At 45.9% G+C, this 21,043-nt stretch overlaps 1 protein-coding gene across 5 annotated transcripts in view; it reads left to right on the forward strand.

Annotated features, from left to right (window-relative positions):
- The window catches only part of PTPN3 (protein tyrosine phosphatase non-receptor type 3), a 165,935-nt gene that overhangs the window by 66,652 nt on the left and 78,240 nt on the right, over positions 1-21,043 (forward strand). For all 5 annotated transcript variants that reach the window (XM_070375136.1, XM_070375135.1, XM_070375139.1 and 2 more), the window contains one exon: positions 20,250-20,404. In XM_070375136.1, the coding sequence (XP_070231237.1) occupies positions 20,250-20,404 (155 nt within the window). The remainder of the gene's footprint in view (positions 1-20,249; positions 20,405-21,043) is intronic.

Here is a 21,043-nt window from a genome sequence, read left to right on the forward strand (position 1 = left end):
TTTTTTTGGTCAGATGGTGGCCTAGCCTTTTCCCGTCATCTTGTGGCCATGCATCTTTGGTGGTTGGATTTTTTTCCCCCTGAAGCAGGGCTCACCTGGGTCCCGATTCTTGATGTTTGGTCACCTGCTCCTTCTTCCCTACCTGGTTTCCTGTGGTTTCCTTTGGAAGTCTGCTGTGCTGTGCTGTGCTTAGTCACTGTTGTGTCCAAGTCTATGCTACCCTGTGCACTGTAGCCCGCCAGGCTCCTCTGTCCATGGGGATTCTTCAGGCAAGAATACTGGAGTGGGTTGCCATGCCCTGCTCCAGGGGATCTTCCCAACCCAGGGATCCAACCCAGGTCTCCCACATTGCAGGTGGATTCTTTACTGTCTGAGCCACTAGGGAAGCCCTTGAAGTCAGCTGCTGCTACTGCTGCTGCTAAGTCGCCTCAGTCGTGTCCAACTCTGTGGGACCCCACCAGGCTCCCCCGTCCCTGGGATTCTCCAGGCAAGAACTCTGGAGTGGGTTTCCATTTCCTTCTCCAATGCATGAAAGTGAAAAGTGAAAGTGAAGTCACTCAGTCGTCTCCGACTCTTCATGACCCCATGGACTGCAGCCTACCAGGCTCCTCCGCCCATGGGATTTTCCAGGCAAGAGTACTGGAGTGGGGTGCCAGCGCCTTCTCCGTTGGAAGTCTGATCCCTCCTAATTAGAAGTCATCTGAGCACCTAGCCATGGTTATGGTTCCACTTGGTGGAATACTATAAAACCATAACAAAAATGCCAGTAAAGTGAAATACCTGGACAAACGTTTCATCATGCGATGATAGGAAAGAGTGGGCTGTATGGTTATACAGATGTGAAAGTACAACTTAAAAAAAAACCCTCCCCAAACGGACAGCGCTGTTGGCGTTATTTGACACAAGTGTGTTGGAGCGGCACTCTCCTTCCAGTGGTCAGAGTCAACTTGTTTTTTTCACAGGCGTGGAAGTAGGTAGGTTCTGTGCTGCCCAAGTACCTCCAGTAAGTAGCCAGATGAAAAAAACTTCAAGGTTTGGGTGCTGTGAGGCTGTCCTGAATCCTCCTGGAGACCCAGGCCCCTGCCACACTCAGGCTCCACTCTGCCACCCCCATCCCCCCACACCCCATGGCTGTCCTTATGAGGTCCAGTGGCTTGGAGCCAGCATGTGTGCCCCAAAGGTGAGTTGGCAGGGATCTGGTTGAGCTCAGGTTCACTGAGAAACCCAGGCTCCTGGGGGCTGCAGTGTACCCGGGCCTGAGTCTTCCCAGTTCCGAGATCCTTGGAGGCAGGTGCTGTGGAAAGGGATTGGCCGGACACTCTCAGGATCTCCCTGGAAGGAGAGCTGTTAGTCACGGGGTAGGAGAGGCCCGGGCCAAACCCAGGGCCTGGCCTCAGGAAATGAGGTGGCCCACCCTGCTCTCCCGCTGTTAATAATTAGCTCAGGGTGGCTGCCTGTGGAGCTGGAAGGGCCTTTAGATGTTCTGGGCACTCGCTCCAGCCCACGCCTTTTATACAAGTGAGGCGAAGTCCCTTGCTGCATCTCCACAATTCTGAAAGATTGCTGTTCCACACTTTTCGCTTCTCTAAAATCACGATCCTTGCAATCAGAGGGTACTTTGGATGTACTGTCCCTTTAAAAGAACTCTTCCGAAACACCTGTTGTCACTTTAGAACAGAGGGACGATGGTAATAAATACCCAGGCATTACTCAGGTTTCTGATGTTGCAGAATTAATTAGAGGGAAAAGGGGTTTTCTGGATCATTTCCTCCCGAAGAGGAAGTTTTACCAACATGTGAGCTGGGGGAGTGCCAATGAAGACGATCTCAAAGGGTGAGAACGTACCTGTAGCCGGTCGTGATGAGGTGGGGCCTTTTCCCTTTGGCAAAGCACCTGTAATTCACCTTCCTCTGAGCGCACAGGCCAGGGATCTCAGTGGGGAGGTACATGGTGCCCTGCACCAGGCTGGGGCCCTCACGCCCGTTTGGCGGCTGAAGTGCGACTTGGGCGGGGTTCTCCCAGTGTCTCCTCTACCGTCTGTAAAATGTGGACAGCTGAGCCCCATCAGATAGAGGGGAGTCAGGAGGAACGGGCGTGCATGTATTTGGAAAACCTCGAAGCCCTGTAGGGCCCTTGGTTGCTCCTCAGGGTAGGAAGCCTGGCAGTGGGAACGGCCTGGGGACTAAGAAGGAGGGGGGCAGAGAGGGCTGCTGTAAAGGCTCAGTCCTCAGGGTAGCTGGGGCTAACTGTCTGCACAGGGTTAGATGCGAGATCGCTGCTCCTCCGCATTACTTAGAGATGCGGAAACAGACTTTTGAGAGTGAATTCGTCCAAGGTTCCATCAGCCTGGGCGTGGCAGAACAGAGATTGGAACTCTAGTCTGGTGCATTCCTTCAAACCTCCAGTTGGCCCTGGCCACCGGGATGGGGGTGGGGGGGCAGACAGCAGTGTCCCTGGTCAAGTGGCTTGAGGACTCCTGGAAATCAAAGAATGGATCATATGTCTGTATTCCCAGCTCCCAGCATGTGGAAGGTCTCAGTACAAATACATAAATGCAGCTACAGCAGCAACAAGATGTATTATTTTTATTTCATTATTCCTAAATACTGTTTTGATGAGCATTTTGGCATGCCTTTATAAGTCTTTTTTTTTTTTTTTTTTTAAGAGTTTGTTTTGTGGTTTCTTTTAATTAGTTTTCTGGCCCCCTCATCTCACCAAGTCAAAGCCCTGAAAATCAAAATAGGCTATATGGAGATAGATTTTTATCTTGGTTTCTAGGCCTGCTGGCAGCCAGCAGAGTTACTGTAGCTAATATAACCAGAGATGGCTCCTCCGATGAAAACCTTACAGGCAGAGGATTTTAAAGCTGAGAGGGGCCTTAGAAGGCTTGAAATTGGAAAACCGAGCTGAAAAGAAATGAAGCAGTAACTTTCCAGGTCACTTGGCTGATGAGTGATAAAGAGGATGGTGCTTTAGTTAAGAATCTGCCGGCAATGCAGGAGACCTGGGTTCGATCCCTGTGTCGGGAAGATCCCCTGGAGAAGGAAATGGCAACCCACTCCAGTGTTCTTGCCTGGAGAATTCCATGGACAGAGGAGCCTGGCAGGCTACGGTCCATGGGGTCACAAAGAGTCGGACACGACTGAGCAACTAACACTTTGGTGGTGGGAAGGGAGTTGGAGGGTATTTTTTCCTGTGTTTCCTTGAGATAAAATTATGGCGCAGGCTGCTGGTGGCAAGGACTGCGTTTCTCCGGGCAGGCTCCTGCTGGCCTCAGACTCCTTGGCAAGAACAGAGCTGGCGGGATGGTCCAGTCGTGAGATTCCAGCTTCTTGGCTGGGATGTGCCGCGATTAGCACATCTCAAACCTTTCAAAGTGACTTTAGCTGTTTTCTTTTCTGAAGGCTTCTGCTGCTTCTGGCTGTAAAGGGGTGGGGGCTGGAGCCTAAGATAGAAATATCATGGACTGACACCCAAAAGGGCGTGTCTGTGCCCCAAGGGCAAATATTAGCACAGTATTTTTGTAAAGTTTATGCAACTTGATTCATGTCCCTGTAGAGTAAATTTATTCCATCCTGTTTTCCAGCCTGGTTGGGGCCCAGTGGAACTATTCAGAGGGAGAATGAAGAGAGATGGGTAGCTTAATTTTAGGTAGAAACTGCTCAGTATAAGATCGATTTCATCGTCTGTATTTTTAGCTTTACATACTGCTTTTTGTCTGTTCATACTATTTTGTCCTCTGTTTCATAGTTTGATGGGCCATTTTAGTTTTTTTCCGCCCAAGATTGAGGTATCCATTTTGAATTATTTCCCATGAGAAATCCAGCTTTGACCAGCGCTACTTTGAGCGCTAGTTTGGGTTTGGGCACTGTTGAAATGGAAGTCATAGAATATTGGTCCTGGAAGCTGGAGGAAGTTCACCTCTCCTACTCGTTCCAGTGCTGGCCTGCCCTCTGCAGCTTACCAAGGGCCTTATCCACCTTCTATGCTTTATTACCTCTAGCGCTGGGGAGCTCACTCTCTTCCAAGGCTGTCCCTGCCATATTTGTGCAGCCCTGAGTGTTCAAAATCTCTTCCATTTTTTTGGTTTGTTTTCATCTTCTAACTATTGAACCTTTGGGGTCTGAAACAATCAGGCTCATGATGGTAGTAGTAATAAGCACCATTCATCAGGCCCTCCTAGTGGCAGTTAGCGTGCATCCATATACCTTCAGTGCTTAAAACAACCTAGGAAAACAGAATTCCCCCCTTTCTGCAGATACGGAATCTGAATCTCGGGCAGGGTGATCTCTTTATGTTCACATAGCTGGTAAGTGGTTAAATAGGGTTTCCAGTCCACATCTCTGCCTGATTCCACTGATGCTGACCTTCTTACCACCTCTAATTGTGTCCTGAATCCTCTTCTGTGTGACACCCTGGATTTTTTAAGAACCTACTCTCCTCTTTCAGATTTCTGTAGGATTTCAGTTATTTCTCAGACACTCCTACTAATAAATCTGTTTTTGTGGGGTTCCTAAAATGTGCATGTGCCTCCCCTCCTGACCTTTGCACACATGGTGTGCAATTTCCAGACTGCCACTGCTTCCACCTGGCCAATTCCCCTTTATCCTGCAGACTTTCCCTTGGAGCCTCTGTGAGCCAGTCCTGCCACCTACTCCAGCTTCCCTGGCTCGGATCGGGAGCCTCCCGCTGTTTCTCTAGCACCCTGAGCTTTCATGCCTCTTAGAACGTGAAACTCCAGGCATCTCTGCCTTCACCCATCCCACTCCCTTGGCCTGGCACCAAGCAGGTGCCCAGTTAGTGAATACTAAGTAAGTAAAAGGTACAGAACTCCTGCCAAAGTGATAACAAAGGCTGGAAGCAATCATAAATGACATGGATTGGCCTGGGAAACTCCAATCCCGGTCCTATGCAGGGGTTTGGCTTGGAGGCTGTGTTGACAGCTTGTCTGGTAGCAGGTCCCACGGGTCATCTGCCCCAGTGTGGTTTGCTTCAGTCCCTCCATGGCTGGCAAGTGTCCCTCTTTTTTTTTTCTCTTACCAGAAGGCGGGCTTGCTGGCCTCTGAAGTTTCTGGGTTCACTGGGGTGGCACCCACAAAGCCTCCACATGCACAGAGAATGGTTCTAGGATGTCTGGATCCCGCCAAATGTGTGGTTTAGTACCACACCATGATGACCTCTTCCTAAACATTGTTTTTAAACTTCAGAAACTCTCATTTTAAAAAATCTGTGAAAGTGATGTTAAAATTTGGGAGCGTGCTCCCTGGGGCGTGGTGGGGTCTGGGGGGGCGTCATGTTTGGAAGGAGCAGGAGGAGACTGGCCCCAGCCTCCTCGACAGCGGAACATGTGCACTCGAGATTTGTGTTTTTTCCTCGGTGGTACTTCAAGAAAGAGGAGAAAAGGTGATGGGTTCACCCAGCGTCCTCACAGGTTGAGCGTGGTTTTCTGGTCACCAGGGGAGCGAGCTGTGCGCTTCAGGTGCTGGCTGGCTTCTCATCACAGCCCTGGACTCCCAGCTCGCGGGACGTCAGAGGTTGGTTTCTCTTTATAGCAACATTACCTCTGTCCCTGAAACTGCCTGCAGCTCCCACAGCATTCTTTGTCTTGCCCTTCAGGCAGCTTAAAACTACTTCTTGTTATCCTCCCAGTATCAAGTATAACTTTTATTTGGTTAGTTTTGTGAGTGTCATGGTGTCGGGCCTATAAATAAACCCAACTCCATAATAAGAAAACTATTTGACTTTTTGAAGTTGTAGGAGAGCAAGGGCGCTAATTACAGGTCTCCATTGGAATACCACTGATCCTACATCTGACCCTACCCTGCTTCCCAGGGGCTCCTGGTTGGAGCTCCATTCCCTGAACAAGTTACAGATCCTGTGGAGTAAAGGAGTTGATCCCAAGATGGTACTTCCGGAGTATTGGGATTAATAATTGTGGAGATGGGGAGGGATAAATTAGGAGGTTGGGATTAACATATACATACTGCTGTATTAAAAAATAGAAAACCAACAGAGACCTACTGTATGGCACAAGGAACTATACTCAATATTTTGTAATAACCTATACAAGAAAATAACCTGAAAAAGAGTATATATGTGTGTATAACTGAATCACTGTGCTGTACACCTGAAATGAACACAGCATTGTAAATCAACTGCACTCCAATTAAAACATAAAAACAAAAAAATAAACTAAAAAAAGGACTAACAATTGCAAGATAATTTGGGTACTGAGCTGTGGTATTAAGGCAACTTGTGTGAGCATTTTCTTCCATATGGTGAATGATATGAAGTCAGAGTTAAAAACTCATAAATGCATTCATGGAAGCATTTTTCTAAGTAAAATTTATTAAGCACTTTTATATATGCATAGCCAAATTAAAAATAAGTCTTATGCACCAATACTTCCATTGTCAGCTGTGATTATTGCATTCATTAGTAGGCTTAAAGCTTTAAAGATGTTATTTAAAATTTGTTTGGTATGTAGGCCCAGGACAAAATAGTTTATTGGCCTTATCATTGAATTTGCATCATGAAAATGCCTCTCTTGGTGAATAGATTTTTGTAATTTAGTATTCAGTAGTAATTACGTTTACATTCTAAGCTATTTTTAAAAATAAGTTAGTATATTTCTCTTTATTATTATGCAGTGTTGTACTTTGGAAATTAAAGCCAAGTAAGTGGGGGGAAAATGGCAGAAGGTAGTGTTGATAAATTTATGAAAATTATAGTCATGAGAATATTAAACTGCATTGTACCAGTTGTATGGTAACATGGTTATCAGCTGCACATAATTTAAAATAAAGTGAAATAGTTATTTCCAAGATATGGGCATGTCACAAATGAACTAAAATCACTGGTTTTTAATTAGTTGGAGCGAGTTTATTAACATTTGTGAAGCCTAATGAATCATTACGAACAAAGCTAGTGGAGGTGATAGAATTCCAGTTGAGCTATTCCAAATCCTGAAAGATGATGCTGTGATAGTGCTGCACTCAATATGCCAGCAAATTTGGAAAACTCAGCAGTGGCCACAGAACTGGAAAAGGTCAGTTTTCATTCCAATCCCAAAGAAAGGCAATGCCAAAGAATGCTCAAACTACCGCACAATTGCACTCACCTCACACGCTAGTAAAGTAATGCTCAAAATTTTCCAAGCCAGGCTTTAGCAATATGTGAACCGTGAACTTCCTGATGTTCAAGCTGGTTTTAGAAAAGGCAGAGGAACCAGAGATCAAATTGCCAACATCCGCTGGATCATGGAAAAAGCAAGAGAGTTCCAGAAAAAACATCTATTTCTGCTTTACTGACTATGCCAAAGCCTTTGACTGTGTGGATCACAATAAACTGTGGAAAATTCTGAAAGAGATGGGAATACCAGAGCACCTGATCTGCCTCTTGAGAAATTTGTATGCAGGTCAGGAAGCAACAGTTAGAACTGGACATGGGACAACAGACTGGTTCCAAATAGGAAAAGGAGTACATCAAGGCTGTATATTGTCACCCTGCTTATTTAACTTATATGCAGAGTACATCATGAGAAACGCTGGGCTGGAAGAAACACAAGCTGGAATCAAGATTGCCGGGAGAAATATCAATAACCTCAGATATGCAGATGACACCACCCTTATGGCAGAAAGTGAAGAGGAACTCAAAAGCCTCTTGATGAAAGTGAAAGTGGAGAGTGAAAAAGTTGGCTTAAAGCTCAACATTCAGAAAATGAAGATCATGGCATCCGGTCCCATCACTTCATGGGAAATAGATGGGGAAACAGTGTCAGACTTGATTTTTCTGGGCTCCAAAATCACTGCAGATGGTGACTGCAGCCATGAAATTAAAAGACGCTTACTCCTTGGAAGGAAAGTTATGACCAACCTAGATAGCATATTCAAAAGCAGAGACATTACTTTGCCAACAAAGGTCCGTCTAGTCAAGGCTATGGTTTTTCCAGTGGTCATGTATGGATGTGAGAGTTGGACTGTGAAGAAGGCTGAGCACCGAACGACTGATGCTTTTGAACTGTGGTGTTGGAGAAGATTCTTGAGAGTCCCTTGGACTGCAAGGAGATCCAACCAGTCTATTCTAAAGGAGATCAGCCCTGGGATTTCTTTGAAAGGAATGATGCTAAAGCTGAAACTCCAGTACTTGGCTACCTCATGGGAAGAGTTGACTCATTGGAAAAGACTCTGATGCTGGGAGGGATTGGGGGCAGGAGGAGAAGGGGATGACAGAGGATGAGATGGCTGGATGGCATCACTGACTCAATGGACGTGAGTCTGAGTGAACTCCAGGAGTTGGTGATGGACAGGGAGGCCTGGCGTGCTGCAATTCATGGGGTCGCAAAGAGTCGGACATGACTGAGTGACTGAAGTGAACTGAACTGAATGAATCATACCATGACAGTCAACTATCATTGTCTTAAGAAAAGAGATACACGTAGGATCATTATTTGACAGCAAGAGTTGAGTGTCCCCCGTTTCTGAGAGAGTAAATAACACAAGGCACTATGGTCTGTTGTATATATATAACTTGGATATTATGATTGCTAAGAATTGCTGTCTGTGAAAGATATGAACTAATTTGAATAAGTCAAGAGGACAGACGATCACATGACAGAATCCTTTCTGAACTTTGTTGTCCTGTTGCTCTCTTCCTCTCTTATGACCACAGCACTAAATCCAGGACCAACATGCAGACTGGAGAGTCGGTTACCTCAGCACCGCCTTAGGAAGTGCCTCCAGACTGAGTGAGGGCACAGCCGAGCTGTAGAAACCCCTTCTGGTTCTGGGAAGCCACTGGCAATACAGACAGGAAAATGGACAAGGAGGGAGTGCTGACCTAACCAAGCCCCTGACTGTAGGCACAGTTGGTCAGAACTGAAAGGTGATACCTGGCTGAGAGTTCTGCATGGCCTTGGTGCTCAGGCCCCCTGCATCAGTGTGCCCTTGGGACACTTATTACAAATGCAACTTCTGCCTACAGCTAAAGCAAGGCAAAGTCCTGGTTAGGAGCATCCCTGGATAAGGAGGAAAGAAAGGGGTATCACCAGAACAATTTGTGAAATTTTGGTATGGACTATAAATACTTTATTGATGTTAAATTTCCTTAGTATGATTATGGTGGTTATGAAGTACCCTTGTCCTTGGAAGGTATTTACTGAACTATGGAGGTAAAGAGACATGATGTCTATAGCTTCCAAGCGTTCAGTGTTAATAAGGAGAATGAGGGGTATGTGTATGTGCAGGGGAGAGTGTGAAAGAGTACATGGTAAAATGTTGCTTTTATAATTCAAGCAGGCGGGGTTTATTAAGCAGGCAGCAGATAGTACACCTTCGAGATATGAGAGCTGGCCATCCCCCGTCAGTTCAGTTCAGTTCAGTTCAGTCGCTCAGTCGTGTCCCACTCTTTGCGACCTCACGAGTCGCAACACGCCAGGCCTCCCTGTCCATCACCAACTCCCGGAGTTCACTCAGGCTCACGTCCATTGAGTCAGTGATGCCATCCAGCCATCTCATCCTCTGTCGTCCCCTTCTCCTCTTGCCCCCAATCCCTCCCAGCATCAGAGTCTTTTCCAATGAGTCAACTCTTCGCATGAGGTGGCCAAAGTACTGGAGTTTCAGCTTTAGCATCATTCCTTCCAAAGAACACCCAGGGCTGATCTCCTTCAGAATGGACTGCTTGGATCTCCTTGCAGTCCAAGGGACTCTCAAGAGTCTTCTCCAACACCACAGTTCAAAAGCATCGGTTGTTCGGTGCTCAGCTTTCTTCACAGTCCAACTCTCACATCCATACATGACCACTGGAAAAACCATAGCCTTGACTAGACGGACCTTTGTTGGCAAAGTAATGTCTCTGCTTTTGAATATGCTATCTAGGTTGGTCATAACTTTCCTTCCAAGGAGTAAGCGTCTTTTAATTTCATGGCTGCAGTCACCATCTGCAGTGATTTTGGAGCCCAGAAAAATCAAGTCTGACACTGTTTCCACTGTTTCCCCATCTATTTCCCATGAAGTGATGGGACCAGATGCCATGATCTTTGTTTTCTGAATGTTGAGCTTTAAGCCAACTTTTTCACTCTCCACTTTGACTTTCATCAAGAGGCTTTTGAGTTCCTCTTCACTTTCTGCCATCAGGGTGGTGTCATCTGCATATCTGAGGTTATTGATATTTGTCCCGGCAGTCTTGATTCCAGCTTGTGCTTCCTCCAGCCCAGTGTTTCTCATGATGTCCTCTGCATATAAGTTAAATAAGCAGGGTGACAATATACAGCCTTGATGTACTCCTTTTCCTATTTGGAACCAGTCTGTGGCTTATACAATGGTTTTTTTTTTTTTTTTTTTTTAATTGAGGGATATTTTCTTTACAGAATTTTGCTGTTTTCTGTCCACCTAATGTTAAGTTTTTGAAAGATGCTCATTTGACTGAGTCAGAGGCACTCAGCATCTTTGTTGCATCGCGCGGGATCTTTCGTTGCAGTGCACAAACTCTCTAGTTGCGCACGGTCTTAGGTTGCTCTGTGGCATAGTGGCATCTTGGTTCCCCAGTCAGGGATTGAACCTCCAGCCCTTGCATTGCAAGGCAAACTCAACCATTGGACCACCAGGGAAGTCCTACAAAATGTTAAGTTGAATACAGGAGTTCTATTTTTCTTGCAACTTGCAACTTTTCTCTTGTTGCTTAGTCACTAAGTCATCTGACTCTTTTGTGACCCCATGGACTCTAACCCACCAGGCTCCTCTGTCCATGGGATTTTCTGGGCAAGAATACTGGAGTGGATTGCCATTTCCTTCTCCAGGGGATATTTCCCACCCAGGGATTGAACCCAGGTCTCCTGCATTGGCAGGTGGATTCTTGACCACTGAGCCACCAGGGAAGGCCTAACTTTTCTGAAAGTTCAAAAAAAAAGTGCAAGTTTTAAAAAGCAGTTTCTGAAGTCCTTGCAAAACCAGAATTTCTATGGATTGTACCCAGGGATCTGTGTTTTAGCAAGCTGCCCAGATGACTCTTAAGTACACTTATTTTATTTAAGTCTCTCCTTAAAGAGTCTCCTTTTAATCACCGTTGTTTTTTTTTTTTTTTAAGCAAGTTAAGTATATACTCTTGGAGTTTGATCTGAATCTAGTGCTTGATAAGTGATAAATCCCCATACAGATTTTGTAAATTTTCTCTTTAGGATACCCCACTTACTGCAGAGGAGCATAAGGAATGCTGAGGCACAGGCTAAGAACAGAGTGGATCTAGAAGCTCCATTACGGGGTGAACTGGTAATGCAGCCCAGCTTCTGTGTTTACTGTGAAAAGGAAGAAGCAGTATTGGTATTAGCACTGAAACAAAACATTTATCTTAAATACATTAAATACTGATATTTGAGAAGCACACAATTTGAGTCATCCGTCTAGCATGGCTGATTGTGTATGAATGTTTATTACCTTTCCGTCTAGAGAGGTCCCTCTTCTGCCTATCAGACATCTGTCGAGGCTTGTAAATAGTCTAAAAAGAAAAAAAAAAGGGAAGAGAGCTCCCCTGAGTTCAGGAGGGAAAGGGAGAGACTTGGGTGACAGAGAAGGCCTTGTATATTCTAGGAGACTTTTACAACAAGCTGAGCCATGGATGGTAAACCAGAAAGGAGCCTAACTGTCCATGTTTCCCTTGAGGAAGAGGGAGGCGAGTCATGCTCAGAGGTGAAGTGTATTCCTCTGGTGGCCACTAGGGGGTGGCATTGGCCTAGGTCAAACTTGGGGACGTCCGGCCAATTATGTAGGGAGCCAGCTGTGGTTGTCTGTGTGTTTTACTCTCAAATTGCTGCTGCTAAGTCGCTTCAGTCGTGTCCAACTCTGTGCGACCCCATAGCCAGCAGCCCACCAGGCTCCCCCGTCCCTGGGATTCTCCAGGCAAGAACACTGGAGTGGGTTACCATTTCCTTCTCCAATGCATGAAAGTGAAAAGTGAAAGTGAAGTCGCTCAGTTGTGTCTGACTCTTAGCGACCCCATGGACTGCAGCCCACCAGGCTCCTCTGCCCATGGGATTTTCCAGGCAAGAGTACTGGAGTGGGGTGCCATTGCCTTACAAATCAGCACCACTACCTTTTTTTCCTAACTGAAACTTTTGCACTCTTTCAGTTAGGGATGTAGTTCTTATTCTTAAAAACAAGGGTATGACATAACTTTAACACTCCTTTTAAAATGATCCAAATGGAGTTGGGTTGCTTTCTAACTTAGTGGAGAAGACTCCTCTCCTCCCTTCATCCTGTCCATGATTCCTTGGCTTGTGAAAAGAACAGACTTCCCCAGATCAGCATGTAGACCCACAGGAGATAAAGCAACAGCATCACTTCCGTCTCAGGCTCCAGGGCAGGTGAGAGAAGCCCTGTTCCCCAACTCTGACCACCAGGGCTCTGGTGTCCCACGTGCTCGGGGCAATGGACTCCTGCTTCCAGGCCCATTGAGTTGGTAGAGCAGCTGAAAGGTGTATCCCATCTGCAACTACAGGGAGCACTAGGGTATCTGTATTTGAAATAGTGCATTTGTGTTTATCCTGCGGAATCCAGACTCTGCAGTCAGCATCTGATGGCATTAGAAGCTTAACATTGCTTTTGTTTGTTTGGGGCCAGTTATGCTCAGAGACTGAGATTTAACCTGGGTTTGCTGTGGGAATTATGATTTATAGTATTTTACAAGCCAATATGGAGAAGGCAATGGCACCCCACTCCAGTACTCTTGCCTGGAAAATCCCATGGATGGAGGAGCCTGGTAGGCTGCAGTCTGTGGGGTCGCTAAGAGTCGGGCACGACTGAGCGACTTCACTTTCACTTTTCACTTTGATGCATTGGAGAAGGAAATGGCAACCCACTCCAGTGTTCTTGCCTGGAGAATTCCAGGGACGGGGGAGCCTGTCGTCTATGGGGTCGCACAGAGTTGGACACAACTGAAGCGACTTAGCAGCAGCGGCAACAAGCCAATAGCATGCAGGATGTCAGCTGAAAAAAAAAGCACAACCTAAAAGTTGAGAAATGCGTTTTATTTGGCACACTTTCTGAGGACTTCATGCCTGAGAGGCAGCCTCTCGGATAGCTCTGAGGGTCTGAAGAGGTAAGGGAAGAGCCAGGATATATAGGGTTTTGTTTTCTTTTCTTTTAGTAGTGACCGAGTAGTTGGGATATCAAAAGATTACTGTTCATTAGAGAAAACCGGATGTCTCAAATTAAGGAATTTCGCTCATTTCTGTGTGTGAGAGGCTGCAAGAGTCTGGGCTCATTGAAATCGTTCCTCTGATATGCACCCTAGCTCTCTAGGACCAGCGTCCTGGGCTTTTCCGTCCCCAGCAATGAGGGTGGCTGCAGGGGCCGAGGGCCTGGCAGCGGGCAGGCCGTGTGTTTCCACCCTGAGTTCCCTCAGGGCTCACCTTCAGAGGAGGCTGTAGCGGCAGTGTCCTCTGTTTACTAATATGGCAGGCAGCATTGTTCATTCACTAGGATCGTGTCTCTTAATAAGCCAAGAAAGAAAGAACACACACCAACCAATGACAGATTGATTGCGTTACTGTTCCAGGCAATGGGGAGTTGAAAGAAGTCCAGATTTAGTTGAGATGGACCTTTCTAGGAGGTGATTCTCATAGAGATCATCTTTTGAACCAAAAGCTGCCAGTTTGGGTTCCTCGCTGCTGGGGCACGTAGCTTATGGGCAGTTGGCACCAGCATTGCCGGGCTGGGTGAACTGCTCCAAAGGTTATTATTCCAGGAACCATTACTTGGCTGGCACCGCTGCCTGTGTACGAGGAGTAGCCTCGCCAAGGCAGGAACAGATGTCCCTTCTCTTCCTGAGGCTAGTGCGTGCTTTAACACCTCTGCAACCAACAGTAGCCTGGGCGTGGCAGGAGCAAGTGTCTCAAGTGCTTTGTAGAGCTATTTAGATCAGCAAAGAGTAGCCTTGTTCAGGTCAAACACTCTTGAGTTGCTGGTCAACCTCCTGGTATTCAGTCCATCAGGTGATGGCCACCAAGCCGTTACTATGGTGTCAGTGACATGATGGTCCTTGCCACTTCAGGTTTTAAGAGTTGGATTTTAAAAGTCCTAATAACCAACTTCCAAGCCATTTCATCAAAACAGGCTCTTCAAACAAGTTCCAACCACAAACAACTTTTGTCTGAAACCAGCTTTCACAGCATAGATTTGAAATCATAAGTCAGAACAAAACAGATTGTTACTAAAATGCCTGCTATTGAGTGTCTGGTGTGTGTCGCACTGTGTAGGCACTTAACGCGTGGTGATCCCACGGCTCGTGGTGGGTATGGAGCCCCCCATCTCATTGTACTGAGATGTGGCCTCGTTCTATAATGTTTTATAAGTATAATCTTCGTTAAAACTATAGTCAACAGTAGACCCTGTAGTGTTGCTGTGCACGACATTTTTTTTTTTTCTCTTAATGCAAAGAACCAGCTGGGCTTCCATGTTGTAAAATTCATCAGCTGCAGATGCAATCATCTGTGGTTGGAGAGGCCAGTGTGTTCCTGGTTGGGTTGTCGCTTTGTTTAGAATTAAGAGGCTTATAAAGGAAGCCATAGAAACCCTGAGTTCCCCAATTGCCGCGGTACAGGAAACAGGGCTGTTAGTCAGCATCCATTGTCCTGACTGGATTGTTTAAGATGTAATTTCAAGACAATCGGAAAACACCACATGGCTCAATTATGTGGTTATTCAACATCAGGCTTGCTCGTATTAAGGTTTGCTTTGGGGATAATTATGGGGAGAACGTTTGTGCAACTTTCATGAAATTTCACCGAATTATGATGATGTTGGGCCCCAACCTGATTATGTAACAGAGATCATGTGAGGAGGAAAAAGTAGATCTCTTCTGGGCAGCTAGTCTGCTTGAGTTTGTCAGCAGCTGGCTGCGGGATCATGCCAGGAGCACCACTAACCCTGGTTAAGTTAGTTAAGTCCCCGGCGTACACACGCTGGCGCCGGACACAGAGCTGCCCAGGTGCAATCGGTATGAAGATCAGACCTGCCGTGCCGCCTCAGCCCACGGCACTTTGATTTGGAGGCTCCTGTTTGAAATCACGTTTGGTTTTTTCCTGTCCAGGGTCGTGGTGTGCTTTGCTCTCAGTTTTAGCTGCTCTGAGCACCTCCCTGAGTGTCGCACATGTGGCCTCTGAATGGCTCAGATTTTGTGGAACCTGTACAGTTGTCCCTTTGGTATCCGCAGCGAATTGGTTTCAGACTGGGATGTGAAAACCTGAGGATGCTCAAGTCCCTTATATACAGTGGCATAGTATTTGCATATAGCCTGTGACATGATTTAGTGTACTTTAAATCATCTCTCGATTACTTATAACAGCGGTCCCTAGCCCCAGGTCATGGTTGGTATGGTCTGTGGCCTGTTAGAGACGGGGCTGCAGAGCACAAAGCGAGCTGTCAGCAAGCGAAGCTTCATCCATTATGACAGCCGCTCCCCACCGCCCTCATTACCCCTGAGCTCCACCTCCTGTCAGGTCAGCGGTGCTGGTAGGTTCTCAGAGGAGCTCGAGCCCTACTGATCTGTGCGTGCGAGGGATCTAGACTGTGTGCCCCTTGTGAGAATCTAATGTCTGATTATCTGAGGCTGCATTATGGTGAGTTGTATAATTATTTCCTCATATATCACAATGTGATAATAATAGAAATAAAGTGTACAATAAGTACAATGCGCCTGAATCATCCCAAAGCCATCCCCCCTCCTTCTATGGGAAAGTTGTCTTCCACGAAACTGGTCACTGGTGCCCCAAAGGTCGGGGACCACTGACTTGTAATGCCTGATGCAGTGTAAATGCGTTAATAGTTGCAAATATGACATAAATGCTGTGTAACTAGGTGTGATCTCATGCATGACAAATTCAGGTTTTGCTTTTCCCAACTTTCTGGAATTTTTTGCTTTCCTGAAGATTTTTAATCAGTGGCTGGTTGGATCCGAGGCCAAGGAACCTCAGATCCAGAGGGTTGACTGTATTCTAAATCTGACCATCTGAAACACACTCTGAGGTTCCCCCCAAAACTCACTCTTCTAGCCCAGGCGGGCCTGACCCTCTGAGGGCTTCCCAAGAGGAATGTCATTCTGCACCACACCCCGAGATGCTGAGTCACCACCTGTGGGGCAGGGACGGCATATTTTCTGAAAGCTCTCCAGGTAGCTCTGATGTGCACCTCCCACCAAGAACCATACTGGAAATGGTTGTATTGTATCTTTAAAAAAAAATTTTTTTTATAACCCACCTGAAATTCTTTGACAAGGACTAAGTAATAAATTTGACATGTGAAATTCAAGGCAGTTAAGGCATTATGGAACACATTTGTTGTCTTTTGATAACTTTTGGTATTACTCAGAAAACGCACCCCTTCTGATGACATTTTCCTTGGAAAGGGCACAGTGGAGGTGGTGGGGTGGGTGGAATTTCGTAAGTGACAACAAGTTCCCATCTATTGCCAGTCCCAGGAATCTTTTTTGATGACTTTTTGAGATTTCCTGTCCCCATCTACAAAAGAATGGAGGTTTCCCTGGAGCTTCTGAAGTAGGATTAGCTTCTGAAATACCCAAGGACACCCTCTGTCCTGCTGTATCTTCTGCACAGCTTTCATCTCTTCTTTGTCATTGCTGCCTGCAGCTAAGCTGTGCTGCTGTGGTTCCTGAGACTCGACTCTCCTCAGGCCTCTCGTCAGCTTTGTCATCATTCCTTCCTTGCTTCCGACTGCCACATCTTGATCTCTGGCCCTGCCCTGACATACATGTGCGGTTTTCTGAGTGTGCGTGACTGCCCTTCAAAGTGTGGGCCCTGAACCTGCAGCTTTGGCATCACCCAGTCGTTTGAGAAATGCAGGTTCTCAGGCCCTGCCCAGACCTGCTTAAATCCTTGTCTGCATCTTAATAGTCCCATGGACTGCAAGGAGATCCAACCAGTCCATTCTGAAGGAGATCAGTCCTCAGTGTTCATTGGAAGGACTGATGTTGAAGCTGAAACTCCAATACTTTGGCCACCTGATGTGAAGAGCTGACTCATTTGAAAAGACCCTGATGCTGGGAGGGACTGGGGACAGGAGGAGAAGGGGACGATAGAGGATGAGATGGCTGGATGGCATCACTGACTTGATGTACATGAGTCTGAGTGAACTCCGGGAGTTGGTGATGGACAGGGAGGCCTGGCATGCTGCGATTCATGGACATGCAAAGAGTCGGACACGACTGAGCGACTGAAGTGAACTGAACTGACACATCAATAAGGAAACTGAGGCCAAAGCAGTTAACTGACTTGCCTAAGATCAGGGCACTCTCTTTATATGTGATGGAGCACAGGTTTTTTAAAATAGTGATAAAACATACAAAACATAAAATTTACCATTTTCACCATTTTAATGAAAAAATATCCCTATTCTGGGCTTTCCGGGTGGTGCTAAGTGGTAAAGAACCCACTTGCCAATGAAGGAGACCTAAGCATCTTCATCAGACCCCCGGGTGCTGTGTGTGCGTGGCAGTGTGAGGGCCCTGGCCGACAGCACCCCAGTTCAGGGTGGACCTGGGGTCCACTCTGTGTTCTAATGAAGCCTCCACTCTCACCCCATCCTTTTCTCCTGCCTCTTCCCACCATCCCGTGTTTGTCTATTAGGTTGTTTTTTTTTAATTTTTTAATTAATTTTATTTTATTTTTAAACTTTACATGATTGTATTAGTTTTGCCAAATATCAAAATGAATCCGCCACAGGTATACATGTGTTCCCCATCCTGAACCCTCCCCCTCTCCTCCCCATACCATCCCTCTGGGTTCTATTAGGTTGTTCTATTTTTTTTTTTTTCCAGGCTATAATCTTGGCTTCAGTTTTCATTTTGTTCATTGATTCATTCAGATATTTATCAACTGCTCCCAGAGCTAGGTGTTGGGAGATGCAGTGAGCGAGACCAGACCTGGTTCCTGCCCTTATGAAGCTCAGCTTCTGGTGGCAGAAGCAGATATTAAGTTCATCATCATTTATAAATGTGAAGTTATGATAAGCAGTGTAGGGAGCCTATAACAAATATATGAGTCATTAGGAATGCCAGGGAAGGCTTCCCTGAGGAGGTGATCTTCATGCCAAGCACTGAGGCCCCAGTAGGAGTTAACAAGGCGAAGAGGAGCAGAAAGAGCTTCCCAGGCGGAAGCAATAGCACACGCAGAGGCCTGGCTCATCAGAGAAAGTCTGCAGAAAATAGATTTTTAAACGGACGTTAAATTGCTCTTTAAGTCCTTCATCTTTATCTGCTTTTCTACCCAGTCTTGTCAGATTTACACCTCTGGTCCTAAGCCGAGGAGCTGGCCTGGACACGCATGCCTCGCGCCTGCACGAAGTGGCCGTGTCCTAGGTTGCGTATGGCTTTAGTCTTGTTAGTCTAACATTTCACGATTGCATTCATTGGTAAAGCCACTTTCCTTACTGTTCCCTGAGTATACCATGCTCAGATTGCAAACTGCTCTCTAATTCCCTCTTCATTCATGTTCTCAAAAAGTAAACTCTGTTGAAATATACATCAAAAAAAAAGCACAAATCATAATGATGTTTGATGCATTTTTACAGAGTACATCAGTGTCATTAGCACCCCAATCAAGAAGTAGACTATACACACCCTAGAAGACCCCTGTCCACCCCCTTGGTCACTGCACCCAGAGGTAACTGCTGTCCTGTCTTCTATCGATTAGTTTTGCCTGGAGCTGAACTTTGGGTAAATTGAACCATGCTAGGTCATCTACTGAGTCTGGCTGCTCTTGCTCAACACAACACTGGAAGAAATCCTGCCGTGTATCACAGTAGTTCATCTGTGTTCTTTGCTGTGTGGTCTGTGCATGGTGTGACTCTACTACAGTTTATCCATTCTAGTCGGTCTTTTACAGTTTGGAGCTATTATGAAGTCTTATGCATGTCTTTTAGCAGATAAGTGTATACTTTTCTTTTGGAAATATGCCTAGGAGTGGAATTATTTCACAGAATATGCGTATGTTCTAGTAGATACTGCCAGTTTTCCAGATTCAGTTCAGTTTAGTTCAGTTCAGTCACTCAGTCGTGTCGACTCTTTGCAACCCCATGAATCACAGCACGCCAGGCCTCCCTATCCATCACCAACTCCCGGAGTTCACTCAGACTCACGTCCATCAAGTTGGTGATGCCATCCAACCATCTTGTCCTCTGTCGTCCTCTTCTCCTCTTGCCCCTAGTCCCTCCCAGCATCAGAGTCTTTTCCAATGAGTCAACTCTTTGCGTGAGGTGGCCAAAGTACTGGAGTTTCAACTTCAGCATCATTCCTTCCAAAGAAATCCCAGGGCTGATCTCCTTCAGAATGGACTGGTTGAATCTCCTTGCAGTCCAAGGGACTCTCAAGAGTCTTCTCCAACACCACAGTTCAAAAGCATCAGTTGTTCGGCGCTCAGCCTTCTTCACAGTCCAACTCTCACATCCATACATGACCACTGGAAAAACCATAGCCTTGACTAGACGAACCTTTGTTGGCAAAGTAACGTCTCTGCTTTTCCAGATTAGCTGCACTAGTTTCCCGTCCTCACTCGTGGTGCCCAAGCGCTCCAGCTGCTCCTCGCTGTGGCCCTTGGTTTTGCCCGATTCCCTGGCAGCCATTCTGGTGGGTGTGGCACTGCTGCTTTGCGGTTTCACTTTGCATTTCTTTGACAACTGATGTTCCCATTTTTTACCTATTTGTTTTTTCTCTTTTTGATTTGTAGGAGCCCTTTGTATATTCTTTGTAGTTATTTATTACAGCTGTCTCTGGGTTGCCTTTTCTTTTAAATAGCCTCTTAATGAATAGATGTTCTTAATGTAGTCTAATTGATCAATAAATGTCTTCATATTTTAAATAATTTCCGTACCGCATTTAGTTCTGTGGTGCAAAAAAAAAAATTCTTAGGGGTAGAATACACAAATATATAAAGTAGTAAAACATCAACAATTACAGGCATGGAAAATATGAATTAGAAGATTTAGACTAGAGAGATAATAAGACACAAATAAGCCATGTAATTCTCTGAATGTGTTATAGTTGAGCAATAAATATTGTCTAAAGCAGCTTAGAACTCAAAACTCAAAGGGAACATGGTTTGTTATCCAACTCACATTTATCTGAGGTCTTCAGACGGTTTTGTGAGGATCAAGGCAGACAGGTGAGGGATGGATAGACTGAGAGATACATTCAAATGGAAATGGTACTTTTCATGTTAGAGCTAACAGGCGTGTCTTCTGTTACAGGTTATTCAGCGATAGTTATGACCTCCCGGTTACGTGCGTTGGGTGGAAGAATTAATAACATACGCACCTCAGAATTACCCAAAGAAAAAACGCGATCAGAAGTCATCTGTAGCGTCCGCTTTTTAGATGGCTTGGTACAGACCTTTAAAGTTAACGTAAGTTCTCCAGATTTAATTTTTTCTGAATAAATGCCCCTAAGAAATAGTTTTTCATCTCTTGGTTTATAAAATGAAGAGAATTATTTTAAAATAAAAGCTTGATGTCTCCAACCTTGCATGTTGAGCTTGAACTAGAAATAGCCATAAAAACTTTGCCCACATTCTTGTCTCTACCTGACATGTCTTTCCCTCTCTTATTTGTAAACCGTGTGCGTCTTAGATGTTACTGCTTCTGTGACACCTTTGACTTCCTGAACTGACTCTCCAGTAATGGTGCCCTGTGTGTGCTTTGTTAGAGCCCATGTCACATTCCGTGGATAGTAGTTACAACTACCAGGTTACATGTCGCTCTTCAAGCTTCTGAGCTCTGTGGAATAGTAATAGTGTCATTTTCACTGTGCCTGCCACACAGCAGGTGCTCATTAGACGTGCAGATGGTAAATAGCAGGTCCTCTCTGGAGGGTGGTGAGGTGGTTAGCTACCCAGATGGCAGGGCTTGGGGATGGCCTGGCTTCTCCCACCTCAAGCCTGTAGCAGAAGCAGGGCCAGAAATGAGGTCTCCAGTCCTACATCAGCAGTGTGATGCCTAACCAGAAGCCGCCCCTGCCGCCTCACCCCACCCCACTCACCACCTGG

The sequence above is a fragment of the Bos mutus genome, chromosome 8 (assembly GCF_027580195.1).
Source record: "Bos mutus isolate GX-2022 chromosome 8, NWIPB_WYAK_1.1, whole genome shotgun sequence".
Lineage (NCBI taxonomy): Eukaryota > Metazoa > Chordata > Mammalia > Artiodactyla > Bovidae > Bos > Bos mutus.